We start from the raw sequence: 25,622 nt of genomic DNA on the forward strand, positions 1-25,622 counted from the left end.
GGAGAATTCTAAAAGCGACTCATGTAAACACCTTAATCACATTATTATCTTACTCAGTAACGTCAATAATTAGATTACTGCTGTTCATGTAAACGTAGTCTCAGTCTGAATACTCTGTTCTGATTGGCTGGGAAGGTGCGTATTCAAACCATTTAATACACAGGAAGTTCCAGGTCAGTGTAATCACTGTAAATTAACGCGCTGCCGATAAAAAACTAACCATAGAATCCTACAGTTACATACAGTAGTTAAACTCACAGCTTCATTATTAGTAGAGACACAGCACAGACGCAGGCAATTCACACACAGGCACACAATCTCTTTGCTCTCTCTCTAAAATAACTATTTATTATAATTAATTCAAATAAATGCCATCTTATCCCACTATTTTATCTCTGTGTATGACTTGGAGCAGGCGGAATTCTAGACCCAACGACCTGTATATGAAATAACTAATGAAAATGGTTACAGTTGTTTATAGGTAGGTGATTAAACTGACGAACTACCTTGCATTATGTGGTTTTAACATACACCTTCCAGCCAATCAGAATAGAGTATTCAGACAGACCATGGTGTATGTATATGTACAGTGCCCTACACTAATACTGGCACTCTTGGTAAATATGTGCAAAGGCGGCTGAAAAATTGTCTTCATTGTTTAAACTTAAGCTTTTATTAGAATTTGTTTGTATTAAAAAAACAACAACTCTGCTCTCATGGATATCAAACAAAAAAAACAGATTTATCAAAAAATAATCTTTGTTAAATGTAGGTGTGCAACAATTATTGGCACCCTTTTAGTCAATACTTTGTGCTACCTCCCTTTGATAACAGCTCTGAGTCTTCTCCTATAATGCCTGATGAGGTTGGAGAATACATGGCAAGGAATCTGAGACCGTTCCTCCATACAGAATCTCGCTAGAGCCTTCAAATTTCAAGGTCCACACTGGTGGACTCTCCTCTTCAGTTCACCCCACAGGTTTTCTATGGGTTTCAAGTCAGGGGACTGGGATGGCCATGGCAGGACCTTGATTTTGTGGTCAGTAAACCATTTCTGTGTTGATTTTGATGTATATTTTGGATCATTGTCCTGCTGGAAGATCCAACCACGGCCCATTTGAAGCTTTCTGGCAGAGGCAGTCAGGTTTTCATTTAATATCTGTTGATTTTTGATAGAGTCCTTGATGCCATGTATCCTAACAAAATGTCCAGGTCCTCTGACAGAAAAACCGCTCTAAAACATTAAAGAACTACCACCATATTTAACCGTGGGCATGAGGTACTTTTCCATATGGCTACCTCTCTGTGTGAGTCATAACCACCTCTGGTGTTTATTACCAAAAAACTCTATTTTGGTTTCATCTGACCATAGAACCCAATCCCATTTGCAGTTCCAGTAGTGTCTGGCAAATTGAAGATGCTTGAGTTTGTTTTTGGATGAGTGTAGAGGCTTTTTTCTTGATACCCTTCAAACAGTTTGTGGTTATTTAGGTGACTTCAGATTGTAGTTTTTGGGACTTTCTGACCCCAAGATGCAACTAACTTCTGCAATTCTCCAGCTGTGAGCCTTGGAGATTTTTTTTGCCACTCGAACCATCCTCTTCACAGTGCGTTGAGACAATATAGACGCTTCCTCTTCCAGGATGATTCATAACATTTCCAGTTGACTAGAACTTCTTAATTATTGCCCTGATGGTGGAAATGGGCATTTTTCAATGTTTGTGCTATTTTCTTATAGACACTTCCTATTTTGTGAAGCTCAACAACCTTTTGCCGCACATCACAGCTATATTCCTTGGTCTTACCCATTGTGATGAATGATTAAGGGAATTTGACCTATGTGTTACCTCATTCATACCCCTGTGAAACAGGAAGTCATGGTTGAACAATTTCCTGTTCCTAATCACCCAGGTATACTAAAAAAATTAAAATATCAATGGGAATTTACTTCAGATATTTTTCTCATGAATTCATAGGGGTTCCAATAATTGTTGTACACCTATATTTATGAAAGATTTATTTAAAAAACCTGTGTTTTGTTGGCAATTGTTTGATATCCATGAGAGCAGAGTATTGTGATTTATTTGAACAAAATATCAACAGGTTAAACAATAAAGACAATTTTTCACAGCCTTCTTTGCTCATATTTACCAAGGGTGCCAATATCAGTGGAGGGCACTGTATATAAATAAATTTAAATCATATTAGTTTCAAACATACCAATTAGAAAAAAAACAAAGTATTTTATCATGTTCTTTGGAAAGATACTGAAAATAGGTCTGTGGATGTATAACCTCAATTTTGACCTAATTACATTAACAGGGCAGAGCATCAGCAACACACTGCACTAATGATGTCCTGACTGACAATCAGCTAGACAAGAGAAAAGATAAGATAAACCTTTATTAATGTCTCAAGGAGGAATTAAAGTGCTGTAGCAGCATGATATGAATAGTCAAGTAGAAAAATAAATTGAAATATGACAATAGCTTTGCCTTAATATGATAAGTACAGGATTTGGAGCCCTCTCTAATTCAGAACAGTTCCTTGTGCAGATGGTAGGGATATTGGAGGCACGTGTACTCACTGAGCTCTTTCACACAGTCATTAACCAGCTGCTGTTCCTTCTCCTCATACGAGATAGTCTCCGTCTCCAAGTGACACGCCTACTCAAACACAAAAAAATAAAAATAAAAAAAGGATCTTGTGTTACCAACAATACAGGCATCATGTTACTCTTACTTTTTTTTGTGTAAATTTCCTGTTTTTGTTGTCTGAAGAGTACAACAGTGCCATCAGATCTGTAATTAAACTCTACACTGCTGCAAAGAATGTAGTGGCACAAATACAGTATATACACCTTGTTATGGAATGTTTTATTTCAGGAGGAACTGAAAATTAATGTGCTGCAGAAATAAAACCAAGTAAAGTGATATTTCTCTCCAAATAATTAGAGGGAAAAAATAGGTCATTGAATGTTGTGTGCGCATTCAAGAGTATGAGGTTAGTAAAGTGTGGAATTCCACCCACTCTGGGGTCAGATAGTCACCTCTGGAGAACAATTACAGTAGGTAAACTGCTGGCCTAAATGCTGGCTGTATATGTATTTACTTGATTTATTTTAGTTCATTTGTAAGCAAACAGTACATGGTTCACTCAGTAAAGAGGGGGAAAAACATGCTGCTGTATATAAACAAAGAGGCAGGATTTGGTGGACCTTTTCTTACCATTTAATTTTCCTGCAATATGAGATGTGCATTGCTACATCGGTCTCTCACCTCAGACCGCAGCACAATGTTCTCGTCCTCCAGGTCTTTGAGCTTCTTCTGCAGTGAATCCAGAGGGAAGTAATTTGGCACTGACAATGAGGAGTCATTCCGTGGAATCCTGACAAAAAGACATAAAACAATCGGTGAGTCTGAAAGCTTAGCCTATCCCCACTGCAAGCAAATAACAAGAAACAGAACTGGAGAGCGAAACTTCAGAGAATAAAACAATACAAAAGCATGTTGTTACGGAAATTAATCAACGGCGAGTCAGTGTGATATCGGAGACTCCTTCTATAAGTGTTTTTTTTAATTAATTAAAAATAGGTCTCCATACAGAAAGCTCATCACTGAGGACATTTACATGTACAATAAAATATTGTTTAAGGTTGCAGCCATATTCCGAATGAGCGTTGTTGACGTTTATACGCATACAGGCGTCAGAATATTCCTGTATACAGGGCTGCTGTAAGTATGCCCGAGTTGCCATTCCTAAATACCTAGCCTACAGCTAAGCATATGTCAGCACCCACAGGTCCCTGCAGACTGAGCATGCGCATACATCTCCTTTCAGTGGATTTTCTAGATAAAAGGTGTTTACATGCAACAAATTGAATGAATAAATGAGTGGGAATCAGAATTTGGGGAATAAGAATATCGTCTTAATCTGAATTTGGCATTCAGACTGCGGCGTTTACACGACTCAATACTAATTCGAACATTGCCAAATTCCAATTAATATTGGAACATTGATGTGCATGTAACCGTAGTCACTGCTTAAATGTTATTCTTTGTACAGTAAAGAGCACAAGGAAAGAAGCACTAACAAATGTCTGCCTAAAATCTTCTGCAACTACAAGAAAACAAATACATGCATTAAGTCAATGAGAGCTCTCCCGTTAATAGACATTTACTACTACAGTTTTACTAGCACTACAGTGACATTAGCATGATTTAGAATACAGCAGCTGAAATAGGCTTGCAGTGTCGGTGTTCCCGGTGTTACACGGTGTTCAGCCGTACACCAATTACATCACTTGCCTGCCGTGGCACCGCCCCCACTGTCTTTTTGCTTTTTTTATAGTAATAAAAATAATTAAGTTCAGTTAGAGAACGGACGCTGCAATTAAAAAATGAACGAGTTTGCTCAATTCAGCATGAGCTGAGTGAGTCGCAGCACAGATCAGATTTATCATGTAATGAGAGTGAGGCGGGCTGACTGACAAGACGACGGCTGAAGATTTGGTTTCAAAAGTTCTATGTTTATGTTGCCACAACCTAACATTAATATACAATTAACATTTAATATAAACGAGTTTGTCTTTGTACTCCCCCCCCCAAGCAATTGCTGAGGCTGAACTGCCGCCAATTCGAAAGCGAAAGTAAAATACGAGGGGGAAAATGCCTGCTGTCACATCCCTAGTCTGAAGTGATCCGATTCACTGTCCAAACTTCCCTACAGAGGTGTAGAAGCTCAATTCCAGTCAGGAGTGTTTATGTACTGAACAAACAAATGTCAGCAAATGGTGTCTATCAGGGATGTTATTGGCCACTAAAGCTAGCAGGACAGTTCATTAGCTTGTTATTCAATCCAATTCACTGGCTGCAACAGCACAACATTTCTATAAATTCAAAGCCTAAAGTGGCTCATTAGGCAAGAAACAGATAATCTGTTATATTATCTGTTATAATGCAGTATTAAATCAGGAGTATTGACACGATCATTAAAAAAAACCCTCAAATAATTAGAATGGCAAGAAAAACAGGGCTGGAAGTTGGGTGTGACAAATTATAGCATGAGTGTGGAGTAGAGAGGGAAGTTTAAAAAGAGAGAGAGAAAAAAAATGGGTGGGGGGGGTGGAGGTGTGGTGGTTTAAAGATTTACGGGGTAGAGGTGACCGACTCTCCCTCGCTCTCCTCAGCAGCACTGGTGTAGAACTGGAGCAGTTCATCCTTCATAGAGAGATCATGACGTAGCTGAGAAACCTGTGCGTGTACACACATACACACAGATTACTGCAACAGTACAACATGTCAGTTTGAACAGCTACAACATATGCCAACATACTGCCTAATAGAATGCGTCTGGTTATAAACCAAGAACAAGTCATGGCATGGCTATGGTACTGGTTTAAACTACTCTATATAGAGTTTTAAAAATATTTTTTGTGCGCTCAGTTAATTTGCTTTCCTATAAGCACTAGAATTTTGTGTCACTGTAGATTCGCCTTGTTTTTACTAAAGATATGGTAGAACTGTCTTGGTTAGTAAAGAAAAATCGGATTATTAGGCAAAATTTTATTTCTGTGCTGCAAGTTATGAAAGATAAAACTGATCTAAAGATGGGAGAAGTGGATGAGAGGGGAAAAAAAGGAGAAGAAAAAAAAAAGGGATGATCTGGGTCTCACCTCCTCCCGTATGTGCTCCACTTGCTCTTCCAGAAACTCATTTCTTTCACTTAGGGTTTTGTTTTTCTTCAGCAGGGACTGACCTATGCGTGCTGCTAACTCTAAGTCTCGTTCTTTCTGCAGAGAGAAGAGCATGAAACATACTGGCTGTATTAAATTAAGCCTTATCTTTTAATAATAAATGAAACATTTCAGCGATATTGGCCAGTACAGTAATTTTTTATTTATTTATTTATTTGAATTGTCCATCTACGAAACATCAACACTACTACTTTGTGGAGTGCTGAGTGCCTTGACTGTTAGACACTAGCTGGCAATCAGTTCAGTTTTATCTGTATATTGCTTCCAACATCAGACAATTTCACAAAGCAGCTTTACAAAAATCCTGATGAACATTAAGATCCCAAAAGAGCAAGGCAGGGGCGAAAGTGGCAAAGAAAGACTCCTTGACCTTGCAGGATGAAGAAACCTTGAGAGGAACCAAACTTATAAGGGAACCCATCCTCTTCTGGGTGACCCCAGATAGTGACAAACACTGCATGTATGCATGCATGTATGTATGTATATATAAACAATTTTGGCTAGAGATCTAATAAAGATGGTGCTTAGTATTTTTTATACAACCATTCCGGTCTATTAATTTGATTGGACAAGTGGGGTTCCAAAAATGCTGATACTAAATATCACCACACCGGGACATTTCACGGTTTATCACTTCCTTCCCTTGTGTGTGTCAGGTTAAAATCCAAATTCTATCAATAACCCCACTGAATCCGGTACTACTGCAGAGTTGGTGACATCATCAGTGAACATAGCAAATGATACATTTGTCATGAATATAACTTCTGACTTAAAATATGAAAGCTCACCAGTTGAAGAAGAAAATGAATAAGGGAAGCCAATTTCAAAGCTGGACGACAGGCTATCAGTGAGTGTGGCTTCTTCGGGAACTATTTCCATTTTCCATTATTTGGCCATATTGTGTCCAAAATGTTGCTCAATATTCGTTTCTTATTTATAAAACTGTTGCACTCTTGCGATATCGCTTAAACAAAATAAGTGCTCACAAGTCATTAAAACAATAGTAATGTGAGAACTAGAGCACACAACAGCTGCTGCTCCTCTATTTTTAAAAGCTCAAAGCTGTGAAAAACCTTTGCACCGTCCTACACATATCCGAATAAAAGGCAGAACACAACCGTGACTAGCTTACCTCTTCAAGCAAACGTGTAACAGCATCTATGTCATTGTATGTCTTAGTCATCTGGCCCACTCTTTCAGCACACATAACTGCACAGAAAACAGAGAGAGAATTAATGCAGTCAAAATCAAATATTAAAATGCACACATGATATTGGAAACTATTAAAATATTTATAAAAAGCTCTTTATATGAAAATGGTTGTAGGGTAACAAAAAGGAAGGCAGGCTAAAGATGACTGAACCACCAGGAATGTTCAACACAGACAAACCAGCCAGTATACTTAAGTGCGTGTGCACACGTGCACACACACCCACACAGAGGTAACTATACATTGCAGTCGCTATTACTTACAAAGAGCAGATACTTGTTAGTAATCTGAAGCTTGAGAAAGTATAAAATGTCTGAGACTGAAGCTAAATCACAATACAGACCATCATACTCATTTATAGAATTGACATTTACATGTTTCATCAAGACTGCATTAGAGGCAATAAATAAACCCTGTGGCATACTACTGGCTTACACAGAGGAACTCTGACCAGCTGAAACATTCACTGCCAAACATCATATACACAAAAAACATGTGGCTTCGATAAATATGATGATGGTGGGAAATATAATGGCTTTATACAAGATAAAACATGGCTTTCTTAATCTGCCAGGGTACAATGTCCAAAAGATTTTAGATTCACAAAATGCACTAGAGGGAGAATAAATGCCATCAAATAATTTACAATCTTTCTGACAAAGACCAGATGCGGTGAACAGCACACATGACACTTTCTTCAGCTTTATTTTTTAGGAACACTAAACAGCTTATTAACTACCAGAAAACAAAATATTTCATTAAGAACATGATGAAATGGAAATCCAAACGGTCACTTTTTCAAAAAACATTCTCAGGAACTACATTAAGTAAAGACAAATGATAAAAATAGGCTACTCAGGAATCATAAAGCCTTGTCAATCAGATAAAAATCCAAAGCAGGGCCAACCCAGTTATTCATTATAAACCATATCTGATAACCATTAAATCTCATACTTCCACCCAGCACACTAAAACACAGGCGATGTCACTGGGTGAGCAGGAGTGGTGCAGATACCAGTGTAAATGAGGCACTCTTGATCATTTCTGATTAAAGCATTTTTCTATGCTTAGTCTATGTACAGACAGCACAGTGTCCTAATGTGGGCAAAACAATTCAATTTAAATTATATGGATCCCTTCATAAGGTAAATGATCACCACCGTGTAGTTATGCCCTCGAAAAATGGTGCATGAGCACAGATATGATACTGTGGAGCAAAAAACAAACTAAGCGATTTAAGTGACATAAGAAGTGTTTATATCGTACAGAGACTCACAAGAGGCCAAACCTGTTCCAGTGTGTTTGGACACCAGAGGTGTCAACACTATAACTGATATAAATTCAGCTGGGAAGTGTGCCTGCTTGAGGCTTAGTCATTTTTACAAGTGGAAATAAAACAGTACCTTCTTCCAAAGTATAAGGTTCCCCATCTTCCCATTTATCATCAGCGCAGTTTAAATTGGTGAAGCTAGACAGAGCTGAATAATCCTGAACTTCAGACGAGTCATACTCATAGTTTTCCTCAGCTGAGTTGTCAGGAGGCAATTCCATGGTCTTAACAGCCTAGTAGTACTAAGCCAGGCCACTCGGCCGGAGGTCCTGAGTCTGCATCAAGACTGTCGTCATGTTTGTCCATTTATTTTCCTCAGTGTAACTAGCCTCACAGATACACACAAAACACTGCCCAATACCCACACCTGCCAACAGGCTATGACACCAATGCAGGCCACTACCATTTACCTAACTAAGAATCTAAGGGGAGCAGTACATATAATCTCAAATTATTTTAGTAAAATCTAATTCAGTGACTAAAAAGTAATGCACAAAACATTTCAACAAGTATTTCAAGTGCTAAGACTTGCATAGCAGATATATTACAAACAAGGAAGCAGTTCCCTAGCTAAATTTAAATTCAAACACCCCCCCTCTTTAGAATCCACAATGGTTTGTTCCTTTAACGTAGCATGGCAACCTGTTAAGGCGTAACAGAGCTTTCTTTGGCTACACCTGTAGAGTAGGTGTGGCTACCTGATATCATCAGGTGAGTCTGTTTTCCCATAGCCATGCAAAATGCAAACACAACAGGGAGAGGTACAAACAGCCCTGTGCATTAAATGAATATTAGCTTTAAACGAATGCTAGTTAAACTGCTAAGTTGAACACATTCCTCATCACTACAAATACAACAAATTTTCCTGAATTAATGGGACCACTTTACATACCTTATTATCATAATTAAACAAGAACTGAACATGTCACACAAGCACTTCATGTACATGCACTTCTTTTTTTTGAAGTACAAATCCAAGTACTGTTCCAGTACTTCGTGGGTGGCTGTGGCTCAGGTGGTAGAGCAAGTTGTCCGCTAATCGTAGGGTTGGCGGTTCTATTCCCGGCCCACGTGACGAAGTGTCCTTGGGCAAGACACTGAACCCCAAGTTGCTCACCATGGCATGTTAGCACCTTGCATGGCAGCTCTGCTACCATTGTGAGTGAATGAATGGGAACCAGTGTAAAGCGCTTTGGAATCACTAAGGTTAAAAAAGCGCTATATAAGTGCACACCATTTGCCAAGTAACTCTTTAACTTTAACTGCATTTCCTCCATTTGACTTAGGCTAACGTTTGTGATGCTATTTGTGTTCTGATTTGTGGTCGATGAACTCGTCATTGGTTCCACATTTCTATGGAAACACTGCAGTCATGCACATCTGAAAAGCAGAGGGAAACCGTGGCTATGGTGGTGAATGAGAATGCCTCACTTTTGTGTGGCCTCAACAACAAACAATCTATTCCAGTCATGCTCTCTACCGTTTCCCAAAAAAAAGAAGGAAAAAAACAAAAAGAAAAAGCCACTGAATGGAGATGAGGGGGATGACCACACTGAAGGGGAATCTGTGAAAGTCAAAAAGGGTCAGACTGAGCCCCAAACTCAATGCAGATCAAACAATCCTCCAGTGTGGGTCAATGGCTCCATACGGCATGAATGAGGAGCACTCTCCCACGCTACATCACAATAAACACAGAAAAACGAAAGAGTACAATAAAACTTTAAACCATGCTGCAATGTGTCAAGTGAAGCTCAATTATTATCTATGCTCATAAGTATTTGATTTATGTTCATAACCTTCAGTTACTGCACGCACCCTTGGGGTAACCATAGACAATCAACTGTCCTTTTCCTCTCACATTGCTAATCTGACACGCTCATGTCGATTTCTCCTTCACAACATCAAAAGGATTCGTCCACTTCTATCCATACAGGCCATTCAGGTGCTGGTTCAGTCTCTTGTCATTTCGAGACTGGACTACTGCAACTCACCCCTGACAGGTCTTCCTCTGAGCGCAATTCACCTCTACAACTGATCCAGAATGCAGCTGCACGACAGGTTTTCAACCTTCCTAAGTTCTCCCACATCACCCTATTACTAGGCTCCCTACACTGGCTTCCCGTAGCTGCCCGCATCAGATTTAAAACTCTGATGCTTACCTACAAAGCCAAAAATGGACCAGCACCAACTTACCTCAAAATACTCATCACACCCCGCACTGCACCATGCTCCCGCAGAACCTCTAGCACCGCTCAACTGGTGCCACCATCTCTCAGGGTACAAGGAATACACATATCAAGACTCTTCTTTGTTCTGGCACCTAGGTGGTGGAATGAACTTCCCCTAAATGTCCGAACAGCTAACTGTTAGAACAGAGTCACTGGCGACGTCTAAAGACCTACCTCTTCCTAAAGTACTTAAATTAGCACTTTTCATTTAATTAATAAATAAATAAATAAATTATTGTTGTCTGTGTGTTTTTCTTACGATGTTACCTCCCAACAGAGTTATAAGATGGTATTCTTAGTCTGTGACCTAATGAGCCAGTATTGAGATTTATTTATTGACAGACCTCAAAGCACTTCTGTAAGTCGCTCTGGATAAGGGCGTCTACCAAATGCCGTAAATGTAAAATGTAAGTATAGCCAGTCTCAACGTACAAGCAAACCTATGTCAGGCCTTTCAAGCGAGACGAGGAGCATTCTCAGATGCAAAGAATTCATCCGATTTTAATTCATCATATTAAACAGACACCACACCCAGAGAGAGAGAGAGAGAGAGAGAGAGAGAGAGAGAGAGAGAGAGAGAGAGAGAAAGACAATGACTTGTACTGTCACACAATGTGCAGACAGCAGACAAACACTTGTAGAGAATTGACAGCTTCGTGTCTGCTCAGACCTAAAATATTTACACAGGACATCACTACTGGAAGAGTATACTAACTTTTAAAGAAAGATATTGAGCTGACTGAAATCCGGTCATTTTTACAAATTAACTTGGCAGCAACTGAATTCTAGGAAGTATAGAATTATAGCATTCGTTGCACACTAGACAAGAAACGTATGCAGCAAAAGCCACTTCAGGAAAAAACAGAGAAAACAGTTCATTTAATTTAATACAAGACATAAATAGACTGCTTATTTATTTTTGTTTGTGTCTTGTAGCTGTGTACCCTGAAAATATACAAGAAAATGAAATTCAGCTAATTTTGTCATTTTGAGTGATCTAATGACAACTCCTAAGTACCAAAACATTTATTTTGCTTAAAAGTGTTCATAACAGTCCAAAGAACATTAGGCCTACTAAAAGAAGACATGGTGTCTAAATGCTAAATGTTTTTTTTTTTTTTTAACCATTTAAAACACTTTTATGACCTTAACAGTACTACAAAGCACTGGTTCTCATTCATCCATTCACACACACACCAATAGTAGCAGAGCACTAGGGAGCAACTTGGGGTTCAGTGTCTTGCCACTTGTGTGGAGTCATGTGGGCCAGGAATCGAACCGCCAACCCTACGATTAGTGGACAACCTGATATACCACCTGAGCCACAGCCACCCATATTGTCTATATATTAACAGCAGTGAGAAGTCAGACTAAAGAACTAACTAGTGATATTAAAGCTACTTATGGCCAAGACTCTGAAACGTTTGAAACGTGAAATGTTTCTGTACATTTACTAGCATCATTTATAAGACCTTATTCTATAGTGCAATATGAATCTAGCAGGAACAAAACACCTCAAGTCATCTATGTAACCTGCTAATATATATGATAAGGCATCAGTCAAGCACTCTTCTTATCCAGATGTCACCCTAGTTACTGTCAACATAGCATCACCTTCAATTAGTTAAGGCACAAACATGAACTTTTAAAATAGCTCTGTGTGTTAGCAACTGCCTCAAACAAAACTTGAGCAGGCTTCATTGTGTCTGATGCAATACATGGCTGCGAGGAGAGTTTATTGCCAGCTGTAGTGATGCCACTGTAAGCATCCTCAACCTGTGTGCTCTTGCCCTCTTTATCACTTCAGTTTACCCCATTTGCTTTTTATTGATATTATGAACATTTTATTGAATAACTCATACCATTATCTTTTTAATCACATGCTTTACTTCTCTCTCCCACTCCATGTGACTAATTATTGTTCATATTCTCACAGCCAGTTGGCCCCCTAGCCCTTCAAAACAAGCAAATGACCATCTGGTCTTACCATCAGAGCATTCTTCATAATACCAGTCCAGCTCATAGTAGTCAGCCTCCACAAATCTCTGCATACTCAGTCTCCTTCAGCTGTGAGTCGCAGCTCCTGCTGTCCAGCACCCGAGGTCACAAATTCACACGCGCTCTCCGAGCGGCCCATTCTCTCCACCACTAAAGAGCCTATATTGAGTAACAGCTAACAAATGAAGCTGTGTACAGCATCCCATCCAGAGTGGTATGGGGAGAGATGGGTGAATTATGAGGCTGCACTGATGATCAAAAGTGCTGCACAGGAAGCCTTCTTACACAGTATGGCTATAGTCAAGGTTGTATCATGCGCACCGAGGAGAGGCGACTTCCTAGTTGTGTAGCCAATCAGACTGTGTTACATCAACAAGCGTCAGTAGTCGATCACCCATCCCCTCCTCCTTCCCTCTCCCTCCTGCCAGAGCTCACCATTTCCATGGCACCTCCCTCTGGAAGGGTTACCATAGCAACTGGCTCTGACTCCGGCCTGAGGTGGCGTATGCTGCCTAAATTATCTTCCGCCCTCTCTTTTATGTATGCGATTCTACTCCAGTGTGCTGATGAATGATGCTGCGTGAACAGAATCTACAGAGTTAGTTTTGGCTGCCAAATGAGGCTGGAAGAAGTATAGAAAATGAGAGCTAAGTGATCCAGAGTGCTTTTTGTGCACTACAACTACACCTGCTGAAAGAATGAATAACAATGAAAAGTCATACTTAAGCTTTAATCCGACTCATGTTTGCAATATTGAATAAATTGCCTAAACATGAGTCTTAGCCTTTAATGTAATTTCCTGAGATGGGACTGCTGACGAGATGACTCGCATACTGACATCTTCCCAGCTGACTGTTGACATGGCGGCGAGGTAATGGAATTGTGTAATGGTAATGGTGTAAACACATAAAAAGATGCAACTCTTATATATAATATTTTACTCAGCTCCTTTGTATAAATGTAGAAAATTGCATAATGAAGTAAAGATAGTCTAGATGGCTAGGCACTCAGCAAATCAGCACAAGCTGTGAACACTAGGGCTGTGCCATATCGTATCGTATCGTCCATGAGATACCGGTACAATTCCACCCCACCATATGAATTTGTCATCCCGCGATGATGACGTGTTTACTCGCTGAAACGTGGGCATCTCACGCGTATAATTAAGCCCCCCAAAAAAGGAGCTTCTTTCGTAATATGGAAGTGATTCGGATACAGAAGATCAGATGTGAATCAAACGTCACTGATTCTGTGAAGTGTGTCAAAAACCCACATTAACAAAGGGTGGAGACATATCAAATTTGCTCTACCACCTCAAGCGAACGTACAGACTGGAATATGAGGCAAGCCAGAAGATAGTGTTGAATGTTACAATTTTCATATCGTCATTTATACAATTACCGCAAAAAATACCATGAAATATCGTGATATAATCGCCCATCCCTAGCAAACACACTGCTTGCTCACAAGGTAGTTTGGTGATCGTAGTTTATAATTATTACACAAATGATGCAGTAGTGCAAAGGAGTTGCGTAATTAAAATTCACAGCGATTTGGACCTGTAATAATGAATAAATCAGTGCATGGCGCTCACTATTCAGCCCTCTGCTTCAGGAAGCCTGTCTCATGCTGGACTATTTTAAGCAAAATGTGAAATGGAGTAAGTCCAGAAGAAAGGGAATGAGAGAGAATATGAATTTCCTATCTAAAATTTTATTAGAAGCATAAAATCAACCACATAAGTATAAATCTGGCTTTAGTGTCTGATAAAAGAATTTTCAACACATTCTAAAATGAAAGACAATACAGGGTATGGATTTGCCAGATGAAGAGTAGGGATTTGCCAGATGAAGAGTAGGGATGGGCGATATGGACTTAAAACTATATCACGATATTTTCTGGTTTTTATTGCAATAACGATATCAGTGACGACATAAATATAGTACCATGCACCACTGTTTTTGGCTACAAGTGACAGCTACATGCAGTCTTGAGAACCTCAGAAACACAGTCAGTATGTTTACATGGACAACAATAATCCCATATTAACCTGATTAATACAATACTCTGATTAACAAACTACCATTTAAACAGTGATTAGTGATGACCTTAATCCAATTAAAGTCATACTCGAAGTAAACACAAATTGAATTAAGACGTGTGGAGTATTAATGTTTTAGTCGTGTTATCGAAGGGCCTTATAGACTCGTACACACCTTAATCACACTATTAACGTCGTGTGTGAGTTTTCACCACATTTTGCGACAGGACACGTACACACACGGCAGTGCTCAACCATCTGACGGTAAACAAGAGAGCACGGCTGCGTCCTTACTTGCTATATAGTAGGCGAGATACATGTATTTCAGCTACTAGCTAGTACGCGGTTTGGGACGCAGCCCACAGCTTCAAGCAGTCGTCTATTTGCACGTACAGCATGACAAATAATTAACTGCACTTGAAACTTTTGTAAAATTAAAAATGAAACACCCAAAACTGTATACGGTACCATAACGAAGACGAACTGTATGTCGATGCGTGAAATTCTGGAGGGAATGTCGGACGGCGTGGAGCAGTGACGTAATGACGTGTGCTGTTAATCGCTCTATGTTCTATAACATGTAAAACCTGAACATAAAAGGAATATTCTAAAAGCAACTATGTAAACACCTTAATCACAATAATGTCTTATTCAGAATAAGGTCAATAATTAGATTATTGCTGTCCAAGTAAACGTAGTCAGTGATCTAAAAGTAAAACTGATTTTCTGTAACCAAGCCAGTTCCAGCTTGTAGAGGTAGCTCCTTGTTTAGTGAGAAACTCCTCAGCTTCATGTCTGCCTTCCGCCGTACTTGTTTTCACTCTGCACATGAGCTGTGAATGGGACGCAGACAGAAATACGCATCAACTAGGCTTTATCGTTATTATCGCGGGAAGACTCATTCTTATTGTGGGGAGAATTTCAACCGGTATAATGATAAGATATCACCCATACCTAGTGAATAGGGTCATGATTTTAAATATTTGTAGCGCTTAAGGCTGTAAATCTATATAAAGAACTATGATAGACAAGTGTGTGACACAGTTACTGAGCACCAGGTGATGGAGCAAAACCTCTCAAAAATCTCCCACAGTGCCGTCAGGTTTCCCAGAGGATCAATTCAAGATGGATAACCACCAGCTAGCTCACTTACTCTAGCCAGCTAGCTAAAATACAGTGTAGATAACAAAACAGTCAGACAGACAACAAAACTGTCATACTGGGTTGCTTCCTGTGTGTGCATTTTTAATTACCTGAGCCATATTATCGGTGTATTTTGTTATCCAGAATCTCTTTAACATCTAAGCTAAAACAGAATAAAACTTACAAAAGACACAGATCAGTGAAAAATACACACACACACACACACACACACACACACACACACACACACACACAGAGGTTGAGCAGCTGCACTGGATGATGCTGACTCATCTGAAAGAGGGGGAAAAGCTGTTGTGAGATGGACTGTGCTCACAGATTCAACAAGAATTCAGAGCGATCCTTTTACAGAGTGCCAAAAAACCATTCAGTTATTTTTTACGAAGTCATGCAGTTTAAGTTGTTTTGGCACGTGGTGTTCATGTTGTACAATGATGAATAATTTGCTACACATTTAATTTTAAATGCTGCCTATTTCCACTGATGAATAACGGGGGCTCATTCATTCGCTGACTGTGTTTTACCTTCACAAATATATAACGTTAGTAAGTGGAAGCACTGTTTGCTACAAACAAACTCGGACTAGCTAGCTGACGGTTTACCAGATAAAATTATAGAATTAAATAAAAATATTTGTACACACAACCAGAATGTTTGTGTTCTTGTCACTTGAATTTCTCCAACAAATCCCCCGTTGAATTAGGACAAAGCGTCCAGGCTTCTGTATGTATTCAGGCTCCAGGTACATATGAATGTCGGTAAAACCAATTTCTGGCCACATGCCAATGTCCATGGACCACAGGTTCTTGGGTAAGTTGTAAGGGTCACTGTCGAGTCCAACTGCCTTTAATTGAAGCTGATAATCGTTAGTTATACTAGTGTTCTCGCAGCTTCCACTGTTAAAACCAGCCATTTTGTTGGATGTTTTGCCCTCAGTCCGCTTGAGGGGGCGTGTTCCGGCGTGAACGTGACGTCAATGCACACTCTCTACAGTACTATCAATCCTGAACTCTTTCCTTTCTTATTATAGCATTTCTGACTCCGTTTCTTTCTCTTCCGATTGGCTACCGGCATTTGCTTGTGCCTAAAGTTGTTTGTGATGAAATTCCCAGTGATTCCAGCCTGACAAAGCACTGCCTGAATAACTACTACAGAGCTGTCAAGTTAACTCACAGCACCTCAAGAACATCATGTTTTAGAGAATTTTTTTTAGCCCCTGACTCTGTGCTCACGTTTATTCAGTTTAATAAACACACCACACACACTGTGCCTTTAACCAGCTAGCGTATTCAAGCAACACGTTACCGAAATTCCACGAGTCAACTGGTGCAATAACTGAATTCATAAAGCAGCTATGAGTTTTGTATAAATTACAAGATTAAGCTACACAATATAGCCAAAAGTACTGTATGTGGACACCTGACTTTCACATCATGGTCATTAATAAGCAGTTTATTCACTTTTTTCTGTTATAACAGCCTCCACTCTTCTGGGAAGGCTTTCCACTAGATTTGAGCGTGGCTGTGGGGAGTTGTGCTCATTCCGTCACTAGAGCATTAGCGAGATTGGACGCTGATCTCAGGTGAGAAGGCCTGGTGCAAAGGTGTTCAGTGAAGTCGAAACGCTTGAGTCCTTTTCCACGCAGATTCATTACAGGTCCAGTTGTTTTAAACTTCTTAATTATTAACAGTGGATATTGGCGTTTTCAGTGTCAAGCTATTTTTATAGTCTTTGCCTCATTTTTCAAAGGCCAACACTTATCTCATTTCCTTTGTATATTCTTTCATGTTTTCCCTCCCATGTTGATGAATAACTAAGGGAATTTAGCCTTTATATCACCTCATGTTTATACAGTGAAACAGGAAGACATGAATAAATGCTCAGGAATTTCTTAATACTCAGTTGAACCTAAAGGTGATTTTCTTAGAATACATTTATTTCAATTAAAGGTAAAAAGTTTCTCATATATTCAGTGACATTAAAGCGCACCTTTTATGGTTTTGAAACGTGCCTAATTTTGTTTTAAAGGTCTCATACAATAAATTTACATGCATCCAAGATCAAAAAACACTTTAATGTGCTCATAATTTAAACTGCAGGATTACCTTTTCCCTCCCAGAGTCACAAACGACTCGTTAAATGATCCGTTCTAAATGATCCATTCTAAAGGATTCGTTCTAAACTCCTCCTTTCAGAGAGCATACTCTGCTCTGATTGGTCAGATGTCCCAGTCTGTTGTGATTGGTCTACTGCTGTCAGCATGTTTCAAAAAGGAAATGCCCACTACCATAATGACTTCCAGCGAGCAGTGATGAAGACCAGAGACGGGGCTTTTTGTTACAAACCTACATATGTTAGTACAGGAAGTAAGTCTGGAATCAGTAAGGATTCGTTTCAGCTGTTCAGAATCACTTCCTTCTTTTGGGAATCAATAACCCAGTTTGTCCTGCACTTTGAACAGCTCTATAACACACTACATGAAAGGTAATGTTTGAATAAACCTAATAGGTGCACTTTAGCTAATTAAAAAAGACATTTTTAATCATCTTTATGAAGGGTGACAGAAATTCTGAAGCTGTCTGTACATGCTCTTGTGTTAACTCTGGTCTACATGACTACTTACTCTTCATTACTGAGAGCCAGTGACAGTGAGAAAATCCAGGGTTTTACAGAACCACATGACCAGACGGAGGGAGGGAGGGAGAGAGAGAGCAAGAGAGAGAAGGAAAGAGGGTGTATAAGTGAAGGACTTACGGAAGTATTTGAGGGTCTCCTCAATCTGCTCGACGGTCAGGTCGATGTTGATGTCAGGGGGAATGAGTGGCGTGTGGAGCCAGTCGTCGTGGTCATAGCCGTATATAGTGTCTGCTCTCAGCTGATAGTGAGGGAGCTGCTCCTCCAGCAAACTGATGATTTCCACCTCTGGAAGATCAGTGCTGTTACACACATCTGTCATACACACGACACAGAAAAGAGAGAAGAATCAGGTCACGGCATTCAAAACACAACAGAAGACCCACAAGGAGAATGTCGAGTTGTTTGTTTTGGTGACTACCACAAAACAAAAGTGACTAATAATCTAGGGCTTGGCCAGTACAGGCCGTCTGCAGGTATAACGTAAATTGTTAAGACCATAATTGCAGTTATAATAAATATTAAAACGAATACAAAACTCAACTCCGGTTCCGTACGTGTGAATTTCAGGGTGCTGCTACTAGCTACAGGCTTTGAGTAACAAAAATAGTTGTTGTTGTCCAGGTCACTTTAAATTTACATTTCCTCACATAAACATGTCTCTGCGTATACAGCAGGGAATATAGCACACACCACTTGTTTGTGTATGTGACATTGTATTAACTTGCCTTTTTTGGTGATGTAGTTTCAAATGAAATTCAAATTTAGGACACTTCAATTGATGCCTTTAATTCATAATTCATGGGGGCTTGGTGGTTAAGGCTCTGGTTTACTGATTGGAAGGTCGGGGGTTCAAGCCCCAGCACTGCCAAGCTGCCACTGTTGGGCCCTTGAGCAAGGCCCTTAACCTTCTCTGCTCCAGGGGTACTGTATCATGGCTGACCCTGCGCTCTGACCCCAACCTCCTAACATGCTTGGATGTACGAAGAAAATAATTTCACTGTGCTGTAATGTACATGTGACTAATAAAAGACTCATTATCATTAAATTGTAACAACACACCCCAGTAAGCACAAAGTCAAAAAAATTATATTTCCATTTCTAAACAAATCTTCAGACTGTAGCTGACTAACCCAGTCAGTATAGCTATGTGTTAAAACCAGTCTGATACAATCTAGAATTCCTGTCTCTGTGCCTCTACTTTGCATCACAACAGTACACTCCCACTTTGGGGATTTCCTGTAGTGTTAGCTAGGTTCATTTAAATCTACATCCAGATTCCTGTAAAGCTGCTTTGTGACAATGTCTATTGTTTAAAGTGCCATTCAAAAACATTTTAAATGAAGTAGTTAAGCTGGCTTGTTTTGTTTGGGGATAAACAGGTCAAGTGTAGTTTGGGAACATTTAATGCCATCTGTGTAATGTAATCTGCATATGACATCACATTTTCAAGACATGTTAAATGCCACATAATAAAGAAAAACAACAAAATAATATTTTGTTATGATGTCAAGGCACAATATGACAGGGTGTCCCCAAAGTCTCAAAATATAAGGGAAATTACTTTTTTAGTCTTCCAAAATATTAGAGATATTTTTTTCAGGTAGCCTTTAAGAAAGCCTTTGACAAAAGAAGAACGTATTGAAATCATTCTCAAGGCTGGATCGGGAAGCTGTCGCAAGATTTTTTTTTTACAAACACGTTACACACGACACTGCTGCCAAACTTATTAACAAATTCAAAGAGAATGGAATTGTTGTGGACCAACCAAAAAGTGGACATCCACGAACATCCACTGACGTGCTGCTGGAAAAATAGTCCCCTATGAATGGAGACTTTAGGGACAAGAAAAGCTCTACCATTATTTTACATTTCACTTGATATGATCATACCAGTATACCAATACACCCTACAAACTCTCTACTGTACCTTAGATTTTACCTAAAAAATGTTTGTAGTGTACCTTTAAAAGATTACCCTAAAAGCGGTTTGAAAAGGTACAAAGGTTGTCCTTAAGGTCCAGTTACATACCTCAAGCCATTTTTAAAAAAAGTACACCATGTTTACAATTTCAGGTAAAGGTACTGAGTACAAGGTAAAGATTCTCACTACAAGTATAAAAAGTGGTTCCCTTCACGGTATCACCTTTGCAACCAGCAATGGTACAGTTTAGCATTTTCTGAGCATAGCAGAATAGTTAATACAGTATATAACGATAATAGACTGACAGTAGATGCGAGTCTAGTGTCCTCTAGTGGTATAGTTCATAAATACATCTCTTATGAATAAGGTCAATAGTCTGTTCAAATGATAAGATTATTAAGAAAAAGGAATTGTAAATACACGTTTTGATTAGTTCACGCTCATAACTAAAACTCAAGCTGGCTTTTTACATAAAATGTTACATTGCACAAACACATTTCTGAAGCATGATGAATATTCCCAGGAGCCCTAGCTCAACATATTTATTATCCCATTATCCTCTAGACAAACATGTCTTGTTCATTTCCTCACTTTTTGAAACCTCTTACAGCTATCCCATTCCAACAAAAATCCACAATAAAGACAAATCTCCTACATGTACAAGCGTGCACGTTTCTGCTGAGCGGTATCTAACAGGTGAAACACCGAGCCTGTACTCCCTTATGAGTCACAGCCTTTACTGATTCCAAGATTAACATGATGTAGATGTAAAAACCCATTATGTGCTTTACCCTCACACTTCACATTTGACATGAAACATGTGTGTGTGTGAGTAAGAGAGTGAGAGAGAGAGAGTCCAGAGATCAGCCAGTATGGTTTTTCAGTGGCTCATGCTGATAGACATTTTGAAAGTGTTGAGGCTGATATCTGATCAAATGAATGAATTTCCACTAAAAATCTTTTAGGAAAGTCTAGACAAATTCTAAAAAAGTTTTAACAGGTTATCCACAAATAGAATAAAACAAATGAACAGTAAATATTATTTCTAAATATCTGTCACATATAAGACTACAGTGCTCTCCACTAATATGAGCAAAGAAGGCTGTCTTTAGTGTTAAATAAATAAATAAATCACTAAAAAACAAAAAAAACAACAAAAAAAAAACACCTCTGCTCTCAGGGATATAAAACAGTTTCAAACACAACACAGGTTTATAAAAAAAAATATATTTGTTAAAAATAGGCGTGCAAAAATTATTGGCACCCTTTTAGTCAATACTTTGTGCTACCTCCCTTTGATAACAGCTCTGAGTCTTCTCCTATAATGCCTGATGAGGTTGGAGAATACATGGCAAGGAATCTGAGACCGTTCCTCCATACAGAATCTCACTAGAGCCTTCAAATTTCAAGGTCCACACTGGTGGACTCTCCTCTTCAGTTCACCCCACAGGTTTTCTATGGGTTTCAAGTCAGGGGACTGGGATGGCCATGGCAGGACCTTGATTTTGTGGTCAGTAAACCATTTCTGTGTTGATTTTGATGTATATTTTGGATCATTGTCCTGCTGGAAGATCCAACCATGGCCCATTTGAAGCTTTCTGGCAGAGGCAGTCAGGTTTTCATTTAATATCTGTTGATTTTTGATAGAGTCCATGATGCCATGTATCCTAACAAAATGTCCAGGTTCTCTGACAGAAAAACCGCTCCAAAACATTAAAGAACTACCACCATATTTAACCGTGGGCATGAGGTACTTTTCCATATGGCTATCTCTCTGTGTGAGTCATAACCACCTCTGGTGTTTATTACCAAAAAACTCTATTTTGGTTTCATCTGACCATAGAACCCAATCCCATTTGCAGTTCCAGTACTCTCTTTAATATCCTTCCTTTAATAGAACCATTGTTTGCACTATTTGCTATAGAGGGTGATGTTACTATTTTTAAATCCATTCTAATAAAAATAAATAAATAAAAACTTTATAACAAAATCTACTGCTTATGTATTGCTGCTATGTAATGTGGTGTGGTTTAATGAAAAGGGCATTCATTCACAGTATGGGGCAGCTGTTAAGGCTCTGGGTTACTGATCGGAAGATCGGTGGTTCCACTGCCACTGTTGGGCACTTGAGCAAGGCCCTTAACCCTCTCTGCTCCAAGGGTGCCGTATCATGGCATTCTAACCCTGCATTCTGACCCCAACTGGTCCGGGCATGCTGGGGTATGCAAAGAAAAACTTTCACTGTGCTGTAACTAAAAAAGACTTATTATGATTATCATTAAATACTGGTACAGCAGTAGTGAAATGAATTAAAGAAGGGAATACATAATTCCACCACGTGTGTGGAGGGGAATACACCCCATGTGTCGTGTACAATAGTTATAGAGACCTTTAATATTAAGAGTGTACAATTATAACGTCTATAAGTAAGTGTTATTTTGTCTTGTGGAAACTCTACTGTTGACGAATGAAATGACCGAGGCCGAATACAAAAAAAAACCAATTCGACAGACTGCAATACATGGGGCAGGTGTGTGTTTTAAACAGGAGTACAGCCCAGGCTGGCCATTAGGTTGTTTAAGCCTGCCATGTGAGCACAAAGCCAGAAAGCACTACAAGCCAGAACCTGTCGCACGATAAGGCATACATAACGATCTAGTAATAACAGGACGGATTTTGTAGCAAAATGCAACGATGCACTGATGCAATATGGCACTTGAGTGCGAGTTACTAATCTTTCAAAGATGTTTAACTACAGCAGCAAAATATAAAACTATAGCCCTCAGATTTGTTTCCATAATTAGTGTGACGCAGGTTACAGTCCAGCCAGCGCATTTGTCCAATCTGAATGAAGGTTGCAGAGTCCTGAGCGCGAGTGTGAATGTACTAGCTGGCTTGTGATTATTTTGGGGCTGTGTTTTAATGTGGATATTCAACAGTGCTCCCCGGTCAAAGTCTTATTGTCCTTCTGGTTCACACTGACCTCTGTGACGAGGCATCCTAAAACAAAAATTCCAGCAGTCTGACACAGAGCTGAGCACCACAGCTGGGACAGATCTCTAAATAAGAAACAGCTGCTTTCTCACCATTTTGAGTAGAAAAGTATTAAAGTAATCTTGCATTCAAAAGACATGACCACACAGAATCCAGATTACAAACGTTTTCTGTAGAAACCAGTGAGAATTTTGCCTATAAACATGACAAGCCAGACAAAGGAAAACATACAAAGTTCATTTCCAGTGAAGCAGTGAAAGCTACCAACACGGCCAGCTTGACCTTAACCTTATCATGGCCGTAGGTCAGCAGGCAAAAGTTCAGCCTAAAGCTCCACGTTGTCCAGAACTCTATCACTGTCCAGTCTCAAAAAGAAGTAACTGAAGTATCTGAAAGTCTTAAATGTCCGATCTCTGTACTTACTCATGATTCTGCAGCCACGGGCTCGTTCTCTTCATGCCCTACTTACATTTTCCACTCCTTCAGAACAAGGGCTGGACGTCAAGAGAGCATGTCCGGGGCAGAAAGAGAACGAGTGAGGGGAGGGAAAGAGGCAGAGTGGGAGGGAGGGAGAAGAGGAGTGAACGCCTAGTCATGTCTGGCATGCTGATGACACCAGTCACATGCCCCTCACTAAACATAGACTGGATTACAGTGCGAGCAGCAGCCTGTTGCACTCATTGTCCTCTTTCTTTGGGGTAGTTTGGACAGAATGAGAGAAGCTGACTTGAGGGCAGTTTCTATGAACGGCCAGGGTAAATGCATTACAAGTACAGGAAGTTAGAAAGCCCTCAGGGAATCACTGAAGAGAGAAAGTCAGGGCAGCTTAGCAGCTGCTGAGAAAATAAGACAACAACATCAGAGAGGAGAAAGTAGAGAACACAATGAAGAAAAGAAAACAAAATGGGAAACACTTACTGGAATTCTCTCACACCATTCAGTGTGTCTGTAAAACACCTATACCAGTCACATACTGGTAAATACTGTCTGAATATACACTATCTAGTTACATCACCTGGGAAGCAAACACGGGTAAAGATATACCTCAGTCCCATCCTCCATTTCTCTGTACAGCACATTTAGAACATTCTCTGAAGTATACTTCCACTGATGCTAAAATTAATCCATCCATCCATCCATTTTCTGTACTGCATATCCTACACAGGGTCACAGAGAGCCTGGAGCCTATCCCAGGGGACTCAGGGCATGAGGCAGGAGACACCCTGGATGGGGTGCCAACCCATCGCAGGGCGCAATCACACACACCCATTCACACACTACAGACAATTTAGAGATGCCAATCATACTACAACACACAACCGAAACCGCAGTACCTGGAGGAAACCAGATCGGGGAGAACATGCGGACGGAAATCAAACTCCCAACCCTGGAGGTGTGAGGCAAACATGCTAACCACTAAACCACTGTGCTCCAAAATTAGTCCAAATAGTCTGATTTAGAGCTTATGAAATCAGTGCTTACTTCCATAACGTCTCAAAAATATTTGATCGTGCTTGGTCTGACCATCTGCCAAAACACAGACTGAGCTGGTCAATCTGGTGGCCAGTTTGTATTTTCCATATTCCCTATTAAATTAATTCATTGGATTAATAAATGGCTGAGATTTTCTAATTACCTCGAATTACCTGGGGGTGGGGAGTCACAGTGGCTTAGTGGTTTAGCATGTTTGCCTCGCACCTCTGGGGTTGGGGGTTCATGTCCCGTCTCCAAAGCGTATGTTTGCATGTTGCTTCAGGGGATTCCTCAGTGTACTCCAGTTTCCTCCCCCAGTCCAAAGACATGCATTGTAGGCTGATTGGCGTCTCTAAATTGCTGGTAATTTGTGAATGTGGGTGCAGTTGTGCCCTGTGATGGGTTAGCACCCCGTGTGTCCCCAGGCAACCCTGCGACTCTGTGTACATTAAGCAGTATGGAAAATGGATGGATGGATCTTGCCTGTGATATTGCATTAGTAGCACCAGGCACACAATCTTTCCATCTATTTGACCAGCTTCTCTTCTGTCAGCTGAAGGGCAGACCAAGCTGGAATTTTCAGCAAGAAAGAGTCAAAGAGTCCTAAACTCCTGGTGCACTGACTAAACCAAAATCTGTATAAAGCAGAAGAACCGAATAATGTTTGAATAAATTTCCTTGTTAATGGTGTAGTCGAACCAGCGTTTTCATTTTTCCTCAAAGTCATGTTTAATTGTGAGATCACGTCATGCTTTACTGTGTAACATTAGCAGAGCTGAAAGCAGACTGAAGTTGTAATGGTACCGTACGGGATTTTTACAGGGGAGTTAGCCATGTCTGTATCGGCAGGCACAGCCAAATGCGCAGGGTGAGAC

General features: G+C 39.8%; 1 protein-coding gene across 5 annotated transcripts in view; it reads right to left on the reverse strand.

Moving 5' to 3' along the window:
* The window catches only part of trak1a (trafficking protein, kinesin binding 1a), a 44,761-nt gene that overhangs the window by 10,822 nt on the left and 8,317 nt on the right, over positions 1 to 25,622 (reverse strand). The window contains exons 1-7 of one of the 5 annotated variants that reach the window (XM_053630748.1): positions 23,698 to 24,840; positions 18,478 to 18,672; positions 6,888 to 6,964; positions 5,675 to 5,791; positions 5,152 to 5,252; positions 3,279 to 3,387; positions 2,588 to 2,666 (exon numbers count right to left, since the gene is read on the reverse strand). In XM_053630748.1, the coding sequence (XP_053486723.1) occupies positions 2,588 to 2,666; positions 3,279 to 3,387; positions 5,152 to 5,252; positions 5,675 to 5,791; positions 6,888 to 6,964; positions 18,478 to 18,672; positions 23,698 to 23,701 (682 nt within the window). In that variant the 5' untranslated portion in view covers positions 23,702 to 24,840. Of the gene's footprint in view, positions 1 to 2,587; positions 2,667 to 3,227; positions 3,388 to 5,151; positions 5,253 to 5,674; positions 5,792 to 6,887; positions 6,965 to 8,368; positions 10,693 to 12,510; positions 13,096 to 18,477; positions 18,673 to 23,697; positions 24,841 to 25,622 lie in introns of those variants that run through there. The other 4 variants (XM_053630773.1, XM_053630764.1, XM_053630756.1 and 1 more) reach the window with 4 other exon arrangements.

The sequence above is a fragment of the Ictalurus furcatus genome, chromosome 1 (assembly GCF_023375685.1).
Source record: "Ictalurus furcatus strain D&B chromosome 1, Billie_1.0, whole genome shotgun sequence".
NCBI classification, from domain to species: domain Eukaryota; kingdom Metazoa; phylum Chordata; class Actinopteri; order Siluriformes; family Ictaluridae; genus Ictalurus; species Ictalurus furcatus.